This window comes from Ursus maritimus, unplaced genomic scaffold (assembly GCF_017311325.1).
Source record: "Ursus maritimus isolate PB19 unplaced genomic scaffold, ASM1731132v1 scaffold_5, whole genome shotgun sequence".
NCBI lineage: Eukaryota > Metazoa > Chordata > Mammalia > Carnivora > Ursidae > Ursus > Ursus maritimus.
Genome location: NW_024426663.1, coordinates 37,804,573 through 37,828,500, shown reverse-complemented (window position 1 = coordinate 37,828,500; position 23,928 = coordinate 37,804,573). Strand labels below are relative to the sequence as shown.

At 33.8% G+C, this 23,928-nt stretch overlaps 1 protein-coding gene across 5 annotated transcripts in view; it reads left to right on the top strand.

The window, feature by feature from the left end:
- Positions 1 to 23,928, top strand: part of ERBIN (erbb2 interacting protein) — a 121,798-nt gene that overhangs the window by 42,189 nt on the left and 55,681 nt on the right. For all 5 annotated transcript variants that reach the window (XM_040622223.1, XM_040622224.1, XM_040622221.1 and 2 more), the window contains exons 2-6: positions 454 to 501; positions 4,315 to 4,512; positions 7,516 to 7,633; positions 20,727 to 20,805; positions 22,364 to 22,453. In XM_040622223.1, coding sequence (XP_040478157.1) covers positions 4,324 to 4,512; positions 7,516 to 7,633; positions 20,727 to 20,805; positions 22,364 to 22,453 — 476 coding nt within the window. In that variant the 5' untranslated portion in view covers positions 454 to 501; positions 4,315 to 4,323. The remainder of the gene's footprint in view (positions 1 to 453; positions 502 to 4,314; positions 4,513 to 7,515; positions 7,634 to 20,726; positions 20,806 to 22,363; positions 22,454 to 23,928) is intronic.

The window sequence follows — 23,928 nt, the reverse complement described above, 5'->3', positions numbered from 1 at the left end:
TTACGCTCAGCACAGAGTCTGCTTCAGATTCTCTCTCCCTCTTTCTCCCTCAGCCTGCTCGCTCTGACTTGCTCTCTCTCAAATAAATAAATAAAATCTTTTTAAAAAAACTAAATTTAAATATAATTGGTGATTTGAATTTATCTGCTTGGAAGAACTTTATTAAAGTTTCTCAGTAGGTTCAAATAAATGGGGTTTTAATGTTAGGTGGGTATTATTTGATCTAGATGAGGGTTCACCATAGCTTATGAATATATTAAAAACAATCCAGTGACTGGTTAAGAAGCTAGCTATGTATTTAGAAGTTAGCATATTTGTGTGTTTACAGTAGTGAGTTTTTGAGAATTATAATTTACATTTTGAGGCAAATAAGAATTTAAAAGAGATGATCGCTTAAAGTCATAAAGATCTATTTTTATTGTTAATTTTGTTTCTTTATTTTGGTTTCCACAGAATGTTGGCTCAATTAAGAAACATCAGGGAGATAAATTCAACCCAGTGGTAAGTAGCTTTAATTTCTTTTTTTTAGAAAGTGTCTGGCTTAATGTTATGCCTTTTTTTTCTTAGTTGACTTCTCTTTCTCCATTTTATAACAATATTTTTATGTCTCCCGTGTTAAGTCTGGTTAATAAAGTGGCTCTTACTTAATCATAACAGTAAAATTCTAATGAACATTCCCCATGTTGATCACTTCCTTTTGAGAACAGGCCAGGCTTCCTTTGGTTTACTTCCGTATAAAATTGTGTAACGGAGGATCTCTTTGGTTGTTATTATGCATTTATTTCTCTTTCATACGGTATTTACCTCCTGTACCCTCAATAATCAAGTTCCCCCTCCTTTCTTATCAATCAGCAGTTTTAGTCTGCTAAATTAGGGTCCATTTTTATATTGGCTTGGGGCCCACTGAATTTAATCAAAGATCTGAACTGCTCTCTTCATAGCCTCTGTCAACAGGAAATTTTTACTTAAGATGTAAACTGTTTCCTAGAGTATCTAATTTCCTTTTCTGAATTCATTGTCTCTTCTGAGAAGTTTTACAATTTCTGACCATCTGTCTGTTTGCAACATGATGTGTTTATGGTTATCACTACAAAAAAAAACCTTGGAGGTTATCTTAGCTTTATTAACAATTACTCTGTCTTGTAAATTGCCTTATGCTTCAAGTGTGCTGCACAGATGATAACATCTAAAACAAATACACTCTTCTAAATTACGTATATTTGGTAGTAAACATTCCATGCCCTTTATTCTCAGCTAGTAATTATACTCCCAAATCCATTTTGATTCAGGAATTTTTAGGCCGTATCTTTCAAGTTCTTGGGTACTGTCATATAAATATAAGCATACAATGTTTATAATTTGATGAACCAGAATATTTTCAGACATCGAACCAACACCGTCCCACAGAACTTTTTGTACCGATAGAAATGTTCTCTGTCTTCTCTTACTAAGTATTGTAGCCACTAGCACATATGGTGCTGTTGAGCTTTTAAAATGGGCTTAGAGTGAGAAACTAGATGTTTAATTTTATTTGATCTAAATTGAATTTTAAGTTAAAAGTGGTTTAATTAAAATGGGCACATGTCTAGTGGCTACCATATTGGATGTTTTTAAGTGTCCTCTTAACCCATTATCAGTTGAAATCTTAGAATCTCTTGACGTTGAAATCTTAGAATCTCTTGAGCAAGAAATTTCATATTCATTTTTGGAATCTTTTATTTTGGGGATCTCAAATACACACGGATAAGCTAAATTCCCCCTTAGCAATGAAATTCTTATTAGATCAACAAAACTGTGTATTCTTATAAGTAAAACACACTTACATATAAATAAGGATTACTAATTAACATTCAGTAAACTTTTTTGGATATTTCTTTGTTGACGAAGTTTTTTTGTTTTTGTTGAAGTACAATGGACATACACATTATATTAGGTCAGGAGTACAACATAATGATGATTCAGTATATGTATGTATTGCTAAGTGTCCACAACAATAAATCTAATTAACATCCATCACCGTATGTAGTTTGAAATTGTTTTTCTTGGAATGAGAACTTTTAAGATCTCCTCTTTTAGCAATTTTCAAATATGTGGTACAATATTATTACTATTAACTGAAATCACCATGTTATGTGTTATATTCCCGTAAGACAAAGATTTTATATAGAAACTTTTATGTTTGACGTCGTAGTGNNNGGGAAGGAAAGATTTTTCCTTGACCTTTTTAGGGTCTTTGGCTGGGTCTGAAGACTAACGTGACAAAAACAGTTTAACAGGAGAAAGCATGCAAATTTATTTCAGATAAGTTTTAAGAAGCACAGGAGCCTTTATGAGGGGTAAGGATGTAAAGAAACCATTAAAACTTAGCATATTTATGCTAGATTTGATGAAGAGTGTAGACTTGTACAGATACGATAGGTCAGAGTATGAGTTAAGTGTAGTAAACTGGGGGAAGTTTAGTAAAGCCCATTTATTAGGATTCTTCTCCATTCTTGAGAGATTGGGGTGTTCTTTTCCTCCCCAGATATAAGGAAGGCACATCTCACATGAGGATTTTATGACCTATTTCAGTGGAGAAGTAAAAGGGGAGGCCAGCATGACCTCCTGCTTCTGCTGTTTTCTCACATTCTTTCAGTTGAAAGTATTCGGTATGTGAAGGTACCATACTTTGGAGTAGTGCGTTCTGAACCACTTCAGTGTTTTAATTTTGTAAACCCTAAAGAAGTGCCTAAAAGGCCTATTGATATTTTGATCATTTTGAGAACCTGAGTTCAAGTATATCCTTATGTATTGAGAAGTAGTATAATGCAGTAAGAGCACAGAATCAGTTTCTTTATGGAAAAATAGGGATAATAGTACATGTCTTAGATATACGAGGATGAAATGAGAATATACATGTATTTTATCTAAAAAACTTAGCACAGCGCCTGGCACATGCTGATTGACTAAGAATAGTCTTATTTTTAAAAAGATTGCAAGGGAAATACTTAGTTGTCAAACACCTTAAGAATATCATATAATTTGAAATAGAAGTTGGTAGCAGTGCCTTGCAGAGCCATATTGAAGCCTGAGGCAAAAGAAAAAAATTGGTAATACCAATCCTGTCTTTATTTAAGAATTAGTCATTTTGTTCATAAACAGATTATTTTTCAGTGATTTTAATTTTGAAAATAATGCATTAAAATATTTGATTACTGAGTTTTTTGGTGCTTCCTTCTATTTTGTGCTTGAGGCAGTTTCCCTCACTGGCTTCAACATAGTCTTGGTCCTGGTTAGAAGTATTGTTACTCTACTTGTCTTGTGATTAAGGCAAGGATTTATATTTTACAAAGAGTTGTTAACTGATTAGCAGTCATTCTTATTTATTGAAGTAGGCTTTTCTTTGGTAATATAATCTTAGACTAGTTGGAATTAACCTATGGATAGGTTAAAATTAGCCTGGAGAATTTTCACTAATTCAGAATTAAACCTTTCTCCCATTTAATTTGAAACAGTGAAGTCTGTATGTACTTTATTGAAGCAAGTTTATTCTCTAATGTGTAACCTTACACAAATATAGGACCTATAAGCTCTTCAGAAAAATTAAAAGACCAATATTTAATTGAAACAAAATACCCTTAGCATGTATTGAAATTTTGATGTGGAAGAGCCTTGGAAAGTTAAAGGGGTGATGATTCTGATGGCTCATTAAGGGACACCTGAAAATATCTTTGCAATTCTACTACCTACTCAAAACTGGGTATAGTTAAATTCTTTTTTTTTTAAATATATATATATATAAATTTATTTATTTGAGAGAGAGAAAGAGAATATGAAAAGGGGGAGCAGAAGGAGAGGGACAAGCAGATCCCCTGCTGAGTAGGGAGCCCAACATGGGGCTCTGTCATGACCTGAGCGAGCAAAGGCAGATGCTTAACCAACTGAGCAACCAAGGCGCCCCCAAATTCTTAATTAAAAAATAGCTCTTACCCAGATATTAAAGAAATATCTTTGTTGCATTAGGGTTTTTCTAGTTTAGAGTAAGCAAGACTCATAAAGCATGATTCTTATAGAAGCATATAAATAGGTATTTAATATCATTTTTTAAAGTATAGAAGTACTTGAGTTTCATTTGAAATTCAGTATATATAAATTTATATAAATTTTGACAGTAAAACAATGTTTAAATGTATTCCATTGGATGAGTATAAAGAAGGAGGTACTTATCTTTGATATATAGATTGTGATAAAGGAATTTTAATTATTTTTTTTTGAAAAATTTTTGGTTATAATATGTATGTTTTAACTAAATTTATTTTTATTTGAATATTGCAGTGTCTAAAAATGACTACAAAACGAAGTTTGTTTGTGCGGTTGGTACCATGTCGTTGTCTACGAGGGGAAGAGGAGACTGTCACTACTCTTGATTATTCTCATTGCAGTTTGGAACAGGTTCCCAAAGAGATTTTTACTTTTGAGAAAACTTTGGAGGAGCTCTATTTAGATGCTAATCAGATTGAAGAGCTTCCAAAGGTATGTTAATACTGTCTTTAAAGAATTGTCTTTGGTTATTTTTATGCAAGAAATTTTGATATCCCCACTGTTGCCATAATGCTGCCAATATATTTGTGTTTCCATTGTTTCCTTTTTTTTTTTTTTTTTTTGGTTTAATTTTATCTTGTGGTGTACAACAGAATCAAAAAAATTTTTTTAAAGATTTATTTATTTGAGAGTGAGAGAGCGTGTGAGCAGAAGAGGGGCAGAGGGAGAGCGTGAAAGAATCTCAGGTACTGTCTGTGCTGAGCGTGGAGCCCTACAGAGGGCTCGATCTCACAACCCTAAGATCCGGACCTGAGCCAAAACCAAGAGAGTCAGATGCTTAACCAGCTGCACTACCAGGCACCCCCAGAATTTTTTAAAATAGAATTTTAATCTTTGTTTCTTCAAGCTAATTGCTTGAGTGAGCAAGTAAGTTAAAATTTTATATTTAATGTCCACTTTTTATGGACATTAAATATGTTTGGTAAGACTACACGATTTCTGCAGCCAATAATAGATTTAGCTAGACAAAAATTGAAATTCATGTTTTCTTTTTCTAGTTTTCGTAAGACATTGGTCTACATTATTGTAATTGAGAAGAATAAATTGTCCTTTTGGTTGGCACCTAATAATTTTGTTATTAAGCAGGTTTTTAGAGGTAGTATTCTGTTTGCCCCATTTCAGTTGGTTTGGAAAGGTTTTGGAGGATGTAACATTTCTGAAATCTAAGAAAAACTAGAAGGAGGAAAGTTGTTTTGTTGCCATGAAATATCCTCACATTATCAGTTCCTTTGCTAAAATTTTTCAGTGGCTACTTTTTTTTTCCTTAAAAATCCTTCTTCATTCTCAGTTCATTTTCTTATTTATTATGGAAAAGCTGCAGTACCTTTTTTTTTTCTCCCAAATTTTTATTTAAATTCTAGTTAGTTAACATCTAGTGTAATACTGGTTTCATGTAATACATCTAGTGTACTACTGGTTTCAGGAGTAGAATTTAGTGATTCATCACTTACGTATAATATCCAGTGCTCAACATGAGAAGTTCCTTCCTTAATACCCGTCACCCATTTAGCCTATCCCCACCCATCTCCCCTCCAGCAACTCTCAGTTTGTGCAGTAGTTGTAATTTGTTAGAATGTTTTACTACTCATACAGTAGTGTTTATCAAAACTGGATGGAGATGTGTTCATGGCTCATAAATATATGTGTGGCATTTCCAAAAAATGAACTATTATTTGCCCTGGTGGATTTAGAAAATAAAAATAGAGAACATCCAGTTAAATTATAATTTTTAGATGAATAATGAATATTTTTTTAGTATAAGTGTGTTTTATGCAGTAAATAGGACATACTTCTACTAAAAATTACTCATTATTGGGGCACCTGGGTGGCTCAGTTGGTTAAGTACCTGCCTTCAGCTCAGGTCATGATCCCAGAATCCTGGGATCAAGCCTCCCCCCCTGCTCAGTGGGGAGCCTGCTTCTCCCTCTCCCGCTCCCCCTGCTTGTGCTCTCTCTGTCATATAAATAAATAAAATATTTTTAAAAAATTATTCATTTTTTATCTGAAATCCAAATTTAATCAGGCATCCTGTATTTCATCTGGCGACCCTAACTGAAACAGAACGGAAAGTACAGTGTGTTGCATATATCCATTGCTGCATGAAATATATGTGTTAAGTTTCTGTGTCTGTGTGTATACATACTGGGTGGCAGTGCTTTGAAAAAGACTTTTCCTTTGGTGGCTAGTAGTAAAAGCATTTGGAAAGCCAGTGCCATCCAGGGTTGTCTTATAAAGAAATCTATATATGGCTGTGGGTAAAATATTAAAGACTGTGGGTTGCATACTTATGAATTACTTCCCTAGGTTGTAATAAGGTGCTTTGTAATTACTGTTTCCTTATATATTGTTCTTTAGAAAGTAATTTACTTAGGTTGTTCTGGAGAACTTGGAAGTCTAAGATTAGTCCCTTTCTGTAATAAGCACTATTAGGGTCTCAGCCTGGTGATTGAGTAGAAAAGAGAGAGGTTTGCTGTGATAGTGCAGATAACTGAATCACTTACACTTCTTTCAGTTTTTGGGAGAATGCTCTTCTTAAAAAGGGCTTATTCAGAGTCATCCTGATAAACAGTTTTTTGTTTGGTTTTCTAAACACTTTGCTTTTTAGAAACAGTTTCAGATTCATAGCAAAATTGAGATTTCTCATATACCTACACTATCCCCACACATGCATAGCTTCCCCATTGTCAACATCTCTGTCAGAGTGGTACTTATATTGAAATTGATGAACCTATGTTGAAAAATTATCATCACCCAAAGTACATAGTTTATAGTATGGTTCACGCTTGGTGTTGTACATTATATGAGTCTGGACAAATGTATAATGAAATGTATCCGTGACTTGGTATCATACAGAGTATTTTCATTGCCCTAAAAATTCTCTGTGCTCCATACAGTTTTTTGGTATGGAATGTAGAAGTGACCCATTTACCAACACTTTTGGTTAAATATATTTTATTTTAAATACATTTTGTTATTGTGATTTTAGCATAGGAATGTATTTGTTCCTTTATTTTTTTTTGTCCTCCCAAATCAGAATTAAATATTTTCAGTCCTTCTAAGTCAATTGTACATATTTGGGTTTAATTTATGTAAATTTTCATTTTGGAATAAGGGTGCCTGAAATACAAGTTCCAAAGTTTGCCATATTTAATAGCCACTTATTTTTTACTACTTTAACAAAGAATACAACATATAGTTATTCTTACTGAGTGCATTTTGCTTGGGGCAGAAGTAAGAGGATGTAAATGATTAAGTAGTTCAATTGTGTTCAGATCCATAATAGCATGAAACAATAAGAGATCTTTTCTGGTATTTATGTAAGTATAATTCATTCAGTTTAACCACACTAATAATATTTATTTGTTTAAAGGTTAATAAATGAAATATTTAGGGAAACTTAAATAATCAAAATCCTTTCTTCTCTTGTTTCAATAGCAACTTTTTAACTGTCAGTCTCTACACAAACTGAGTTTGCCAGACAATGATTTAACAACATTACCAGCATCTATTGCAAATCTCATTAATCTCAGGGAACTGGATGTCAGCAAGAATGGTAAGATTTTTTCCCCTGGCTTTCTGTACTTAGGAACATGTAATTTTATTACAATTTCTATTGTGTGTTAACAAACAAAAATACAAAATTAAAAAGTGTTATCATATTAACTTTCATATATATAAAACTTATACATACAATAGTTTAAAGCAATGTGGAGATAAATGCAAAAACTTTTAAATGACCTTTTAATTAAAATGCTGTGGATACATGCATGTATATACTTATGTATCCTTAAGTTTATGTATTTATATATATTCATTGTCCTATTGTTTGTAATGATGAGAAACTATTAACTGTAGTGTCCACTGTTGATTATGCTATTTATATATAGCCACAAAGGGGAGTTAAATGTAGCTTCATCAATACTGGCATGGAATATTTACGTTATAGTGGTAAAGGTTAAAAAAAAAGTTGTGCAAATTATAAATATACTGAACATCATTGAATATTTATTGAAAGACCACCTTTTGCCGAGTACTGTATTATGATCTAGGATTACAGTTGATGAGAAATAAAAGGACATGGTCAGTGTTCTCTTGCTGCGTATAATCTAGGCTTAGTTTGATATACACTGAAGACAGTGTGGTATATTCTGAAATGTTAAGTGCTTACTTGGTCCAATAGAGAGAGAGGTAGAGACTTGAAAATTAGAATGAACATGTATTTCTTACATAATTGCAAAAAAAAAAAAATCACAAGAGAGTAAATACTAAATGGTCTGCCAAAAGATAAGACTTCAACAAACACTAAATCTAAGTTATATTCAAATAATTCTTTATAACATTTGGAAAAAATTTTATAAACAAGTCCCAAAAAGTTAGTGCAGTAGCACCAGTAAATGGCTAGCAATCATATTCCATAGCTTTTGGTTGCATAGTTATTTTTTGTCTTGATGATATGAATATACAGGAGTGATCTTTCTATCATATCAGTTCTACATTTTAGGACTTACTATGAAAACCACTTTAGGACTGATTAAGATAATCACCCTCTTTTCACAATTAGTAGTTAACTTTTAATGAATTTACAACTGTGCTTACCCATTTCTATAAAAAAAATTACTCTAAATAAAAAAATTTATGTGTTTATTGCATGCCTTCATTTACTAAACCCTAATTATTTTAGTTGTGGGCAATCAATATCAAATAATTGTATATTTTGTAAAAAGGTCATCAATTTAATACTTCTGTTTTAAGGATTAAATCCTTTTTAAGGAGGTGTAAATGTGTTCACAATTCATTCTAGGTTCAGGGAAGGTTATAGTGGTTAGTGCTGTACTGGGTGTTAGTTGTCAATAGCCAATAAATTTTAGTTTAAAACTTGTAATTTTTTAAACTTCTGTTGAAACATGTAATTTTCAGGTTAAAAATTTGCCATTATTTGGAGGTACCTGGGTTGCTCAGTCATTCGAACCTTGATCTCAGTTCTTGGTCTCAGGTCTTGATCTCAGGGTGTGAGTTCATGCCCCATGTTGAGTGTGGAACCTACTTAAAAGAATTTTTTTTTCCTGTGATATGAAAAATTTGTGTTTTTTAAATAAATTTAGAATTTAATTACTACTTAGATTGGATTCATTTATATCCTGTTTTCTTCCAATTTATTTCAAAAATTTCATAGCCAAATAAAAAGCCTACATAAAAATTGACAGAACACTCATGGATTCACCCACTTTTAGCATTTTGCCATGTTTGCTTTTTTTCTCTTTTAAAAATATATATGAATTTAAATATGTTCAGGGAAAAGATATGTTGTTGCTTATATAAAATTTCTCTTTGGTAAACCTATTTAAAATTTTAAGTTGCAGACATGAACTTTATCTTTAAGTATTGGAAGAAGCATGTCCCAAGAACAAGGAAATCCTTACACATAACCACCACAATATCATTATCACCTTCAAGAAATTTGACATCACATTTTCCCTGTTGCTTAAAAATGCCCTTTTTAGCTATTTTCCCTCCATCCCCCAGTTAAAGATGACATAGCATTCAGTAATGTCTCTTCAATCTTTTAAAATCAGGAACAGTTTGCCCATCTTTTTGTGTTTTTCATGACATTGCCATTTTGAAGAGTCAGGTCAATTGGTTTTTAATTTGTGTGACTTTTCCCCTCATGATTTTATTTAGGTTAAATAGATTTCTTCAGTTTGAAACTTCTCTTTAAGGGCAGTTTGAAATGAGTTTCAATCCTTGGTGCTTTTTTAGAGTGACAAGTATTGATAAATTTCAAAGAATTTAATCCACTGTCATTGTAGTTCTCCATATGCTAATAGTTAAGTCAACTCCATAGTATTACAGAAGTATGAAATTGTGATATTAGAGGTCATCAAGTTTAATATTCCATCCCAAAAGGGTGTTTTCTACTTTTTTGATTTTTTTAAATGGAAAATGTTAAAGTATAAGGAAAGAGATCTGAAGTAATCTTGACTATTACTAATACAATTGTATGCACCTGGGAAAGGCCGGCAAACTGCTACCACTATTCATGGTATGAAAATAATACTTGGCTCAGTAATGAACATGCTTGCATGGATCTCCTGAAAAATACATTAACTCTGGATTTATTGCTGTGAATTGAGGATGATGCAATTATGATGCAGCAGCATCCTTAATATCTTAGACTTCCATGCAACTTCTTAAAGAATAGTGTGTTGGAATTATGACAACCTATTGGACTGTAGTGTTTCTCTTTTTTTATTCTAGTTTCAGCAGTTTTTTTGTTGATTATATTGAAAACCTGTTTCATGTGATTGTATCAGCCTGTGTTTTTGAGGAGTTGGAAATAATTTATATATGGTGAGAAGATTTAAGATAAGCACTCAAACCCAGAAAGAGAATGACATTAGTGATTGCTGTCAGTGAAATCTTACAATGTATTTTCACTAAAAATTAAATTGACTTATCTATTTTTTCTTCTATTTCTTTTATGCTTTTTATTTATGTTTTAAGTGTCATAATCAGTCCCTTGCCTTTTTTTTTTGTTTGCTTGTTTTTTTCTCCTTTTTGTCTTAAACTCATATCTAAATGCACCTGCTCTGAAATGTAAATTAGTTTAATTTGCTCTTCCTTTTGTGGCTAAAGTTTTGCTTTATTGTTAGTTTTTTAAAGAAATAAAAAGTCACCATGCTGCTGTCCCAAGTCATTGCAAAAAGCAACTAGTGTTTGAGAAATAATTATTTCTTGTGTTCAAATGCCTATGCTTCTTGAGAAGACTAATGAGGATGATGATTAAAACATTCTGCTAGGTGGTTGATTGGGAAAGCTGGTAGGGAAAGGGAGATAAAAGAAATGAAGACTAACCTAGTTGTTAATTCATCTGTCTGAGCACAGAAAATAGAAAGCCAGGAAATTATAAGGCAGAGAAACCAGCAAGAATAGCTCAGATAGTTCTGATAGGGGAATGCTAGAGAGGTTAAATAAGGCCTTTCTTTTTAATTGAGTCAAAAAGCCCTGGAAGAATGAATTGAAAGTTTGTGGTGAAAACAGAAAGCAGTTCATTGAACCTGAGAAGATCTGATGATTAGGGACCAACTGCTAGAAAAGGCTCTTCAGTTTAAGCTCAAAGAAGTTAAATTGATTATGAGGAAAATTAGTCACTGTATTTTTCTCCTGTGTTTTCAAATTTCTGAAATTGCTAACGTGCTTAATAGTTAAGTTGAGCTCTTTCAATAAATCAGTTTGTTCAAGATCATGAAAGAAGAAAAACCGTGTGTTAAACTAACGTAGAACTTAAAAATATTTAGACCAGTGATCACTGGTCACTGCCAGCTATGTTAGTAATGTAGACTGTAACTGGGGTGTTCACTCACTATACCTTACCATAGGCCTTATCTCTAGTGTTACACCTGGTCAAATCATACATCTGTTACCCCTTAGCCAGTATAGTTATTTGAGCTTGCAATTCCTGGTTTAGACTGTTTTGACTGGAACTCACTGTTCTATTCTGTACTGTTTATTACCATAGCCTTTCAAGTGCAGAAACAGTAAGGAACCAGTATTAACTTATGTTATGTAATTAATATAACGAGTATTGATGCCCTCCCAGCAGAGATCACCAGGAACTCACCTGTGGTTGAACAGTTCGGGTTTATTACTTGATGCAGTGAACAAAAACCCATACTAAAGGGTTTAAAAAAAAAAAAAAAGACTTCTTATAACATTTGGTGATATGGGGGAGGGTTTAAGAATATGAGGTTTTGGGGCGCCTGGGTGGCGCAATCGTTAAGTGTCTGCCTTCAGCTCAGGGCGTGATCCTGGCGTTCCAGGATCAAGCCCCACATCAGGCTCCTCCACTAGGAGCCTTGCTTCTTCCTGTCCCACTTCCCCTGCTCGTGTTCCCTCTCTCACTGGCTGTCTCTCTCTGTCTAATAAATAAATAAATAAGTGTTAAAAAAAAAAAAAAAGAATATGAGGTTTTGCTCTGGATGGTGTCAAGAAGTAGGGGTAGTTCTATGATTGGGAGTCTTTTTTTTTTTTTTTTAAGATTTATTTAGAGAGAGAGAGAGAGTGGGAGTAAAGGGAGTGGTAGAGGGAAATAGTCTTCAAGCAGACTCCCTGCTTATTTCAGAGCCCATGAGGTCCCATGAGATCACAACTTCAGCTGAAACCAAGAGTTGGACATTCAACCAACTCAGCCACCCAGGCACCCCTATGGTTGGGAATTTTAATTTTATCTGTAGCGAGGGTAGATTAGAACAAGTCTAAAGTTGTAATAGACAAAGAAACAGCAGTCATTCAATAGTTAGGAGAAGGGATTGTTTGGTATTTTGTATTTTGGACAATGTTCATATTTGTTCAGACATGATTATAGTTGACCCTTGAATGATGTGGTGGTTAGGAGCGTCAACCCCCTACACTGTTGAAAGTTTGTGTATAACTTTTAACTCCCCCTCCCCCACCAAGTTAACTATACTCACAGCCTACTGTTGACTAGAACTCTTACCCCAACATATATATATATTATATAAATAACATACAACATGTGTTGTAGTATGTTGTATGTATTATATATTATATTCTTACAATAAAGTAAGCTGGACAAAAGAAAATGTTACTGTAATCATAAAATACATTTACAGTACTGTAAAAAAAATTCATGGTTAAGTGGACTTGCACCATTCAAACCCATGTTGTTTAAAGGTTAACTGTACGTATTTGCTTTTGTTTTGATATTTCATGGTCAAAGAATGGCCTGGTCTGATGTTGATACTCTTTGAAATCATGTAGTTCAACAAGAGAATACCAAGATGTCCCTTTGAATGCCAAGTAGCTAGACATGACCAGGCCAGCTCCTAAATGTCAGGAAGTATATTCTCTTTCCCATCAGTAAAGAAAGAGTTCTTCTGTAATTAAGCAATAGTAATACAAAGAGGAAAGCCACATTTTGTAATATCTAATCTAGTGTTTTCATTTTATTAAGTTTGAGTGACAAAGTCTTATAAAAATGGTCTATTGCAAAGAACGAACACTGTTAGATTCAAGTGAGAATGAAAAAGGGGAAGATACTTGGAATTGTTAGAGAATTAAGAAGTCATTCATGGTAAAATTCAGGTTCTGCATATATTAAGGATAAAATGAGCCATCTTTGAAGACTGGCTAATACAAGCACTGAGAGTAGGCCTCACTAAGAAAGTGACATGAACAAAGACTTCGGAAGTTAGCCATGTAGATATCTGAGTTAAGAATGTACCAGAAAGAGGGAATAGCCCATGTAAAGTTGGTAAGGTGCGAGTGTCCATAGTATGTTGCGAAACAGAAGACCATGGAAGCTAAAACATAGTAAGCAAGATGGGAGAGTGAGAGGAGTAGAGGTCAGAGAGATAGAGCCTAGTAAGCATTAGTATGTTTTTTGACATTTACTCTAAATGACCTGGAATCATTTGGAAAGCTTTGAGCATATTGATCAGAGCATGATCTGATTTGTGTTTTAAAGTCTTAGACTGTCTGTATGTAGAAACATTGTGGGTACCAGTTGGGCTGCTATTTCAGTCATCTCTGGTGATAGTGATAGAAGCAGTGAGATGGGAACAGACTCTAAATGTACTTGAAAGTTGAATTGACAAGATTTTAAGATGGATTGAATGTGGGACATGAGATAAGAGATAAAGATGCCCTCAGTCATATTGGTCTATGCAAGTGGAAGGACAGAGTTGCTGACAGCCAAAATGGGGTCATCTATGGGAGTTGTAATTTTTAGTGGAAAAAATCAGGTCATTTTTGGACATGTTATATTTGAAATAAGATACCTATTTATTCACAGGGGTCCGGAGTTTTCAGTCAAGAGGTAACTCTGCTAGCTATACATAAGCGGGAGTTGTCAGCATATAGATGGTATATAAAGCCAGAGGTTAGATACAGTCACTAAGGGCATGAGTGTGAAAGAAAAGAGACCAAAAGAATGAGTCCTAGTGGCAACCCAACATTAAGAGACCTGGAAGAAGAGGAGAAAGGTACAGATGATCCTGAGAAGAAAGACTACTGAGGAAGGAAAGAAATGAGTAGGATGAAAATACTTTTCTTTGCTACATTTTAGCTTCTCAAGAAAAGGAACCATGTCTTAGTATTTATAGTCTATAATAGTGTTTTACATTGTATGTAGTTGGTACATATTTGCTGAATAGTGCAGAGTATAGGTAATTTCAGTTTGGGCCGTGTTTTGTTAGAGATACCCAAGCAATACCTAAAGGGCATTTGAAAATTCTTATTTGGAGTTAAGGGGAGAGCAGGGAACCAGAGATACAGATTTAAAAACTGTAAGAATTAAAGTCATAGTAAATACAATGCTAGCAGTTTGTAAAAGAAAACTCATAAGTATTTCAATATACTCCTTTAAGGAAAAATTATTACTGTGTATCTGAAAGCTGGAGATGATTTAGAATTACTTATTTCACAGATACTGGTTACTTTTACTGGTTACTTTTACTGGTTATGCTACAGAATAAAGTACTTTAAATTTTTTAAAATATTAAGTATATGTTTGTATTTGTGGAAGGTGATAAAAGCATTACTTTCCATTAAATATTAAAATTATAGAAATCTAATATAGAACTCTCGAAATTATTCTTTCTCCATATAAAAGTTTAGATCAGTAGAACATACTGTACTCATTGGTCCTTACATAGACTTTATCATGTACTAAAAGTATTATAGCTCTTGGATAATATTTTTTATGTAGATGATTTCATGATACTTTAAGGACTTAAAGTCCAAAGAAATGAGATATTTAGCTAAATTTTTTGAAATGAAGTGGGGTGCTAGTGAAAACCGTGGGATGTGCTTCCCCTGTTCTTCCTCTAAATGTTTTATTTTAAAAGATGTGCTTGGTAAGAATAATGCATCATGGGGCACCTGGGTGGCTCAGATGGTTAAGCGTCTGCCTGTGGCTTAGGTCGTGGTCCCAGGGTCCTGGGATGGAGCCCCACATCGGGCGCTCTGCTCAGTAGGGAGCCTGCTTTTTCCTTTCCCTCTGCCTGCTGCTCCCCCTGCTTGTGTGAGCGCTCATTCTCTGTCAAATGAATACATCTTAAAAAAAAAAAATAGAATACACCACAACCAAGTGGGACCCACTCCAGATATCCAAAGCTCCTTCAATATTTGAAAATTAATCCGTGTAATTCACCACATCAGTAGGCATATAACTAATTCCATTCTTTAGTGTTTACATAAGAGAAATGAAATATATGTTTAGAGAGTGATTTTTTTTTAAAGCAGATGTTCATAGTACATTTATCATAATAATCCATACTCACTGCCTTTTTTGCCCTTTTTCCTCCATGTCTCCCACTTCTGGCCCCTGAGTACCAAATCTGCCCTGGGAACCCTGCTGCTACCCCCATACACATTTTTTAAAGTATTAAGTCAGTTTAGCAAAGGGGTACTGTTTTAATGTATTAGAGTTATTTTAGTGTATCCTATAGAATTACCACTTGAGACAAATTGTTATTTAAAAGACAGATAAACATTTAACTTCTGAAGACTATAAATATTTGTATGTAAATGAATGAGAGATAAGAAGAAGGAATAAAATTAGTGTAAAAAATATGGATGTTATTGGTAGTAAATCAAATTTAGCAAATGTTTGCTGTTCAAAGACGATATACTGATCAGAAAATCAAATCAACCTAAACAAAACCTTCGAACAGTAATAGAAGAAACACATAAACTATTAAGTAATTCATTGTGTACATACCCTAAAATGTGTAATTGAAATATTAAATTTCTAGGTAAAAGGGATGCTTTATAGATCAGTAGTTCCAATTTTGTGACTTCGAACAGGGTTTTTAAGTTTTTATTACCATTAATAAGAAAATTCTTCTGTCCCGCATCCCTCTTAAAGCAACATCTCTCGGGGCGCCTGGGTGGCACAGCGGTTAGGCGTCTGCCTTCGGCTCAGGGCGTGATCCCGGCATTATGGGATCGAGCCCCGCATCGGACTCCTCCACTATGAGCCTGCTTCTTCCTCTCCCACTTCCCCTGCTTGTGTTCCCTCTCTCGCTGGCTGTCTCTATCTCTGTCAAATAAATAAATAAAATCTTTAAAAAAAAAAAAGCAACATCTCTCATATTCCTGTTACCATCATTTTATTAAAAAGTGGCTTTTCACTCAAAAAGAATGAATACTATAAAGCCACTAAGTTTTATTTATTTTTTTTTAAAGATTGTGTTTATTTATTTGAGAGATAGAAAGCAACGGAGAATGAGCAGGGGGAGGGCAGAGGGAGAAGCAGACTCCTCGCTGAGCAGGGAGCCAGATGCAGGGCTCGATCCCAGGACCTTGGGATCGTAACCTGAGCTGAAGGCAGACCCTTAACTATCTGAGCCACCCAGGCACCTCTAAAGCCACTAAATTTTAAAACTTAGATGAAATGAAAAGTAAATTTGCAAAGTCAACTCAAGCAGAAAACTTGAAAAGACCAGTGAATACAATATTAAATTGGATAGTCAGAAAAACCACCAGACCTACTTTAAAGAGCAAATTTGGCTAAACCTTCATGGAATTGGGATTATCCCTAATTTATAAAAATTATTCTATAGATTAGAGTATGGGGGAAAGTACACAACTCTGTTTGTAAGTGTAAAATACAACTTTGATAACAAAATTAGATAAAGACTAAATCATAATGTTGGGATCCTGTGTTGGGCTGACAGGAATTTCTCTGCCATAGATCTCGTCCTCTATCAGGCTGGCCCAAACCATCCCAGCCATGTTTCTCACAGAACAATAAGAGGACCCTGAGAACTAGTGGAAATTAGTCATAGAGCTTATTTAAACCCTCAATTTCATCAACTTGGCTAATGTTTCAGTGGCCAAAGCAGAATACATGGCTGAGCCCGGAATCGGGAGATAGGGAAATTATACTTAATATTTTGATGGGAGTAGTTGAAGGATCACATTGTAGGGAGTGGTATAGGAAGTGAGTCCATTAATGCAGCCGCTCTATGACACATACCTAGAAATGAACTTTATAGAAAACGTGCAGTACAACCTAAATGGAAGAAAGCATAAAACTATGGAATAGATATGTAGAAGGATCTAAAAGGAAAGACTGTCAGGAAACATAACCATGAAAGAGTCTGAAATATGACAGAGGTGCCTCTAAAAATCAATGGAATAAGAAAAATATCTTGTTAGCATTGGAACAGTGGTTTTATATGGGAAATAGAAAAAAAAAGCCGCCTTCATAATATGTACTAAAATAAATTGCAAATTAATTAAGGATAATAATATGAAAAACAAAATTATTGGAAAATGTAGGAGAATATTTTTGTGACTTTGAGATAGGAAAGAGATCTTATTCAAGATATAAAGAGTACAGTAGGGGGACTTGGATGTTTCAGTTAATTAAGTGTCCAACTCTTGATTTTGGCTCAGATCAGGATCTCACTGTCACGAGATCGAGCCCCATGTCCGGGCTCTGTGGGGAGCATGGAGCCTTCTTAAGATTCTCTCTCTCCCTCTCCTTCCTTTTCTCTCTTTCTCTCTCTCTAATAAATAAATTAATTTTAAAAAAAGTACAGTGGTAAAGGAATGAAATTTCTATATAACTAAATAAATAATACATGACAAACTGTGAGAAAAATTTGATATACTAGTATTTCTAAAGAATGCTTACAATCAATAATGAAAGAATAATCTAATAGAAGACAATAAACAGGGAGTTCAAAGAAGAAGAAATAAAAATCATCAATAAACACATGAAAATATTGAATATCACTAGAAAATATCAAGAATATCTAGCTTTAATTTAAATATACATTTATATTATTGCTGGTGAAGTTCAACCCCTTATATTGGCATGTAAAGACAATAGCAAATGTTGACAAGAATATGTATAAATAAGTATTGTGTGAAAGTTGGTATTGCCACTCTGGAAAAGAGTTTGGAAGTATCTAGTGACATTTATAACTCTGTGCCATGTCCTGTTCGGCTAGTGAAAAAGAGAGGCAAAGTTTTTCCCCCCAGAGAGCATGTTTTCTTAGCAATAGGGTGGTAAACTTCTAAAGATAGGTAAATATATGTTAGCCTGCTTGACATTGTCCCATGTATTCTCAGTTATGTTGATATTTTTTCATTCTACTTTTTTGCTGTGTTTCATATTGGTTAATTTCTGTTGCCATGTCTTCTGGCTGACTGAAATTTTCTCCTACAGTGGCTAAGCTTTTTTTTTTCTTAAGATTTTATTTGAGAGAGAGAAAGAGCATGAGGGGGGAGGGGAAGACAGAGAGGGATAAGCAGACTCCCCACTGAGCACAGAGCCCAATGAGGGACTCAATCTCAGGAACCTGAGATCATGATCTGAGCCGAAGTTGGACACTAAACCCACTGAGCCACCCAGGCACCCCAGTCTTCTTTAAATCCTGTCCTGTATTTTTCATTCGGATACAATATTTTATTTGTGAAGTTTCCATTTATTTCTTAAGTTTAACCTTTTCCTCTTCACCATTTTGTTCATTTTTTCCCCTTTAAGTACACTAACTGTTTTAAAGTTCTTTTCTTTTGTCTCTGAGTCTGTTTCTAGTAACTGAACAGTGGTAAAATCTGGTGTACCTATCATCAACCAACTTCAGCATATATCATTATATTGAATACCTCCTAGTATACCTTCATCTGTACCTCCCACTTTGCCATCCCTGATAGTTTTTGTTAAGATTTATTTATTTATTTATTTATTTATTTATTTAAGAGAGCGAGAGTGAATGGGGTGGGGAAGGGCAGAGGGAAATGGAGAGAGGGAATCTCAAGCACACTCTGTGCTGAGTGTGGAGCCCCACATTCACAACCCTGAGATCATCACCTGAGCTGAAACCAAGAGTTGGCTGCTTAACTGACTGAGCCACCCAGGTGCCCCTTCACTTCTGATTATTTTAAAGCAAGTCACAAACAACCTCTTTCATATATAAGTATTTCAAGATGAAACCACTCTATTGTCATACTTGAAGAAAAAACAGCTAACAGTAATTCCTTAATATCATTCGAGATCCATTATTGTTTATATTTGCTAATTTGAAGATTTATAGGAACTCTATAAATTCCAGCAAAAGTTCCTAAAACTGAAATTGAAAAAATGAGTTATCTTGACTATTAGAGAAATTGAATTTGTCATAATAACAATGGTAATAAAACCTTCCCTTTAGGAGTCATTGAGCCCAGATTTCTTTAGTTGAATTTTTATTGAGGTAATTGTAAATTCAGATACAGTTGTAACAAAAATTGCAGAGTTGTTACCTAGTTTCCCCAGTGGTAATGTTTTGTAATATTCTAGAACAAGAGAGATATTGACATTGATACAGTCCCCCAATTGTACTCTTGGGTCTCCTCTTACCTGGGTAGTTAGTTCCTCAGTCTTCCTTTGTCTCTTTTGACCTTGATAGTTTCAAAGTTTACTGGCTAGCTATATAGTAAAATTTCCCTAAATTTGGATTTGTTTGATGTTTGCTTATGATTAAGCAAAGAATATGTTTTTGGCAATAATAAGACAATACTGGTATTGCATCTCTTCCCAGTGCATCTTAGATTTGGTGACACATGATGTTGCTAACTGGTGATGCTAACTTTGAAGCAATTTAAGATGGTGCCTTTGATATTTCTTTACTATAATTGCTTTTTTCCTTTTGCAATTAATAAGTATCTTTTTGGGAGAAACATTGAAAGTATATTAGTATCCTATTTTTCATCATTATTTTACCCACTGATACTAACATTTGCTGATGAGTTTTAACTGAACAGTTATTACTGTAGTATTTGCCAGTTGGCGATTTTCCATCACTAATTTTTGGTCACCTGAGATTCGGTATTTGGCACTGTGGTAAACTTGCTTACCTAGAATGGTACAGTAATGAAGTTGAAAGAAGTTTAAATGATCCTTTAATGTCAACTAAGTTGAATATTCATGCCGTGTTAGTACAGGAAGGAGTCTTAACAGAATTTTTATAATATTTTAAAAAGGTTTTAGCATTCTGTTAGTCTGGATTATAACATTGCTACTTGACATTTGTGGGTTATTGTTAGTTCACAAATTATTGTTACTCTATTTTTGCTGAGATAATTTGAGGAAATAAGAGTAAGTGCTTAGAAAGTTTACTGTAATCTGGCTTGTTCTAGCATTTATATGGTATTTTACTGAAGTATTGGTCAGCAACTGCCATCATGCATATCTGCTGGCATATCAAATGTAGATTTTCTCCTACTTCTACCTTCAGCTTTGTTCTCAGCTTTGTCATTTTATATGTATGCTAGAGCCCAGCATTAAAAAAAGTAATGCATCTTTTTATGTCAGAAAACCAGAAAGACTGCTTAAGTGTTCTGTATTTTATATTCTTAACATCATCAAATAGAGAAGACACTAATATTCAGAGCTAAGAGAAGAAAAGGGAGGTAAAACTAATAATTGGCAGTTATAAAGAGGCACATGAACAAAAGATGAAAGAGAAAAGAGAGAAATTGTTATAGAGTTCTGTTTGGCTGATGTCAGTTTGTCTAGATCCTAGTTGGTAAATTTTGAATTTGCAAGGTAAACAGTAATGAATTTTGTTGTCATTTTATCCTTTGTAATAGATCCTTTTAATTTGATTATTAATTATCTGTTCACTTTATAGGAATACAGGAGTTTCCAGAAAATATAAAAAATTGTAAAGTTTTGACAGTTGTGGAGGCCAGTGTAAACCCTATTTCCAAGTAAGTTCTTAGTTGAATTACAAGTTAATTTTGTGAATAAAACAGCTTTGAATTAGTAGTAGAAAATCACTTTCTGTATTTTTAATGAGTAATTGGTATCAACCTTGAATCTATACAAAATTTCAGTTTTAGATTTAAATGAAACCTTTTAAATCATTTTTCTAAGCCCATATTTTACAAAGGTAAATTAGACATCCAAACAGATAAAGCAAGCGTTTCACTCCAGGTCTCATAGATAGTTTGTGTCAGAAATGAGGCTAGAATCCAGGTCTCCTCCCTCAGTGATACTTGCACTATGTAAGGATATCTTCACTCACAAATCAGCTGTGTAGCACACTAAAACTTTCGAAAATACTAAAAGAAACTGAAAGATCAGGAAGGTAAGAGCAACAAAAAGAAAAACCATGTGATTGGTGGCACCATATACTAGAGGTCATAAATGTTCTTTTATGATGGTGATGGCTATAAATAGAACGAACACTTTCCTGACACCAGAATGTTAAGTTTTGCAAAAATGGAATGGTGATGCAAATATGAGCAGTAGAGCCTGGCGTAATAGAGCTAAGTCAGAAACTGAAACCAGCTTTCATGTATTACAGTACAGTATTTAATGAGTATTTTCAAACGTTGATCTGCTGTGGTAGATAAAGGAATGTGACATAGGGGAGAAACAAGATGAGTCAAAGACTGAGAGGTCTCACTGCAAGAGAACCTTGTACTTTTTAAAATCCAGGAAAAACATGTACTGATGATGTTTTATCTTTAGCTAAAAATATTGCTCTTGCATCCAATTGTAGATCTAGAATTTCTTTTGTAAACCAGAGGAAATAAAGGGAAGCTAATACATGTAGGTTCTCAGATGGCTTTAAAACGTCCTTCAGCTTTTTGTATTATTTCTTCTCATTTGCTTATTATAAAATTATGCAGTCTTTATTTGGTTATTTAAGGGCCAGATGTTGAAATTGAAAATAATTCTGAACTAGTGGTTCTCAAATGGGAATGATTTTGCTCCCAAGGGTCATTTGGTAAATTCTAAAGATAATTTGGGGCTTTAAAACCTATGGTGGTGGGTGGTGCTACTGGCTTCTAGTGGATAAAGGCCAGGGTTGCTGCTAAACGCTGCAGTGCAGAAGACAGCCTCCTCACCACAAAGAATTATCCAGCCCCAAAAGTCAATACTGTCAAGGTTTGGAATTCCTTATCTAGTCCTTTGGATTGGTGTAGATAAAGCAAATTTCAAGAGTGCCTGCTGATGTGTTAGTTAGGTCCTAAATACATTTCTGTGTATTGTGGTTCATTCATAGTTGAACTTTTTGTGCACATTTTATCCTCTTTAGACAAATACTGTCTGATTTCCTATTTACAAAGAGAAGAAGTTATAAACATTGAAACAGGTAAATTATTACAAAAAGGAAATCTAAGTTTGAGGGTCCCTCATTAAAGTAAAAAGGTGTTACCTGTTAAGAACATGTCTTGGTTAGACAGATTCTTAGAGAGATTCTATGAGACTGAAATTCTGTATATTAATTTAACTTAAATTCTGGTATATTTTATATAGGCTTCCTGATGGATTTTCTCAGCTGTTAAACCTAACCCAGTTATATCTAAATGATGCTTTCCTTGAGTTCTTGCCAGCTAATTTTGGCAGGTAAATTACAGTTTCTCTTAAAACCTTTTCTTGTTAGTGCTTATAAAGTTTACAAAACTACAAGTTGCTTTAGTTATACTATTAATTACACTTTCATAGGCTCTTCTTTTGCTCTTCTTTTGTAATTATTTCCAAACCTTGTGGTTTTTATAGTTTTTTCAGAACTTGTTATTTGTCTTTGAATTTATTTTCCCAAGTAAATAATAAGCAGTGAGTATTTAGAAGAAGAAGGTAATTTACGACTTGAATTGTTTTTTTGTAACAATGCAAAAAATAGTTTAAGTGTGGGTAATTTCTATATATTTGGGACACAGAATGCTTTATTCTTAGCATTTATCACATTTGAAAATGATCTAATTATTGATTTATCTGTCTTCTCCATTAGAATCAAAATTCCGGAGAAAAGAAAGTGTGTTTCTGGGGACCCACCCCATTGGCCCAATCCCACAAATATCTGAACATAGAGTAATTCTTGCCATAGTTTCTGAGTAATTTTTTTTTAAATGAAAAGATGAATCAGTGAATGACTAATAGGTATCAAATTATTATTGTTTTAAAACTAATTAGTAGAGTAAGTGCTTTTCAATGACATGTTAATTTTAGTCGTCTTTTTGTCTATAAATAAAGATAAATACTGTATGATCTCCCTTATATGTGGAATCTCAAAACAAAACCCGAGTGTCATAGATACAGAGAACAGATTGGTGGTTGCCAGGGATGAAGGTGGGCAATACGGGTAAAGGTGGTCAAAAAGTACATATTTCCAGTTATAAATTGTGAGGATGTAATGTATAGGATGCTGACTATAGTCAGCAATACTGGATTGTGTTTTCGGGAGTTGCTAAGAAAAGTAGATTCTAAAAGTTCTCATCATAAAAAAAAATTGTGGTAACTATGGTGATGGATGTTAACTACATTGATTATAGTGATCATTTCACAGTATATACATATATACATTATGTTGGATACCTGAAACTAATAATGTTGTATGTCGTTTACATTTCAATTAAGAAATAAAGAATTCTGGGCATTGTTGTAGCCCAGTGACTGTCCTGTGGGAGCCACATTATCATTCTTCTTATATTATATACATACATATATATGTATGTGTATGTGTGTAATAATGCATATATATTATATATATATAAATATGTAAAAAGTGTACTTTTCAGATTCCTTTTCTGTATCTGGTATTTGGACCACTTTTTTATGGAAATATATTTGACACATAACATTGTGTAAATTTAAGGTATACAGCATGTTGATTTGATACATTTATATATTGGAATATGATTGACATTGTGGCATTAGAGTTAGCAGCTCTAGACCACCTAATCTCATTTTCCCTTAATTTTATTGGAATATGCATCATTGAAGGGCTAGAGGATTTCTCCTTAATTTGTCCCCTTAGGCTCTCTTGTTCTTTTTTCTTTTGGAGCTGGGCTCTGAAGTTGAATTATTCTCTAATCTACTAA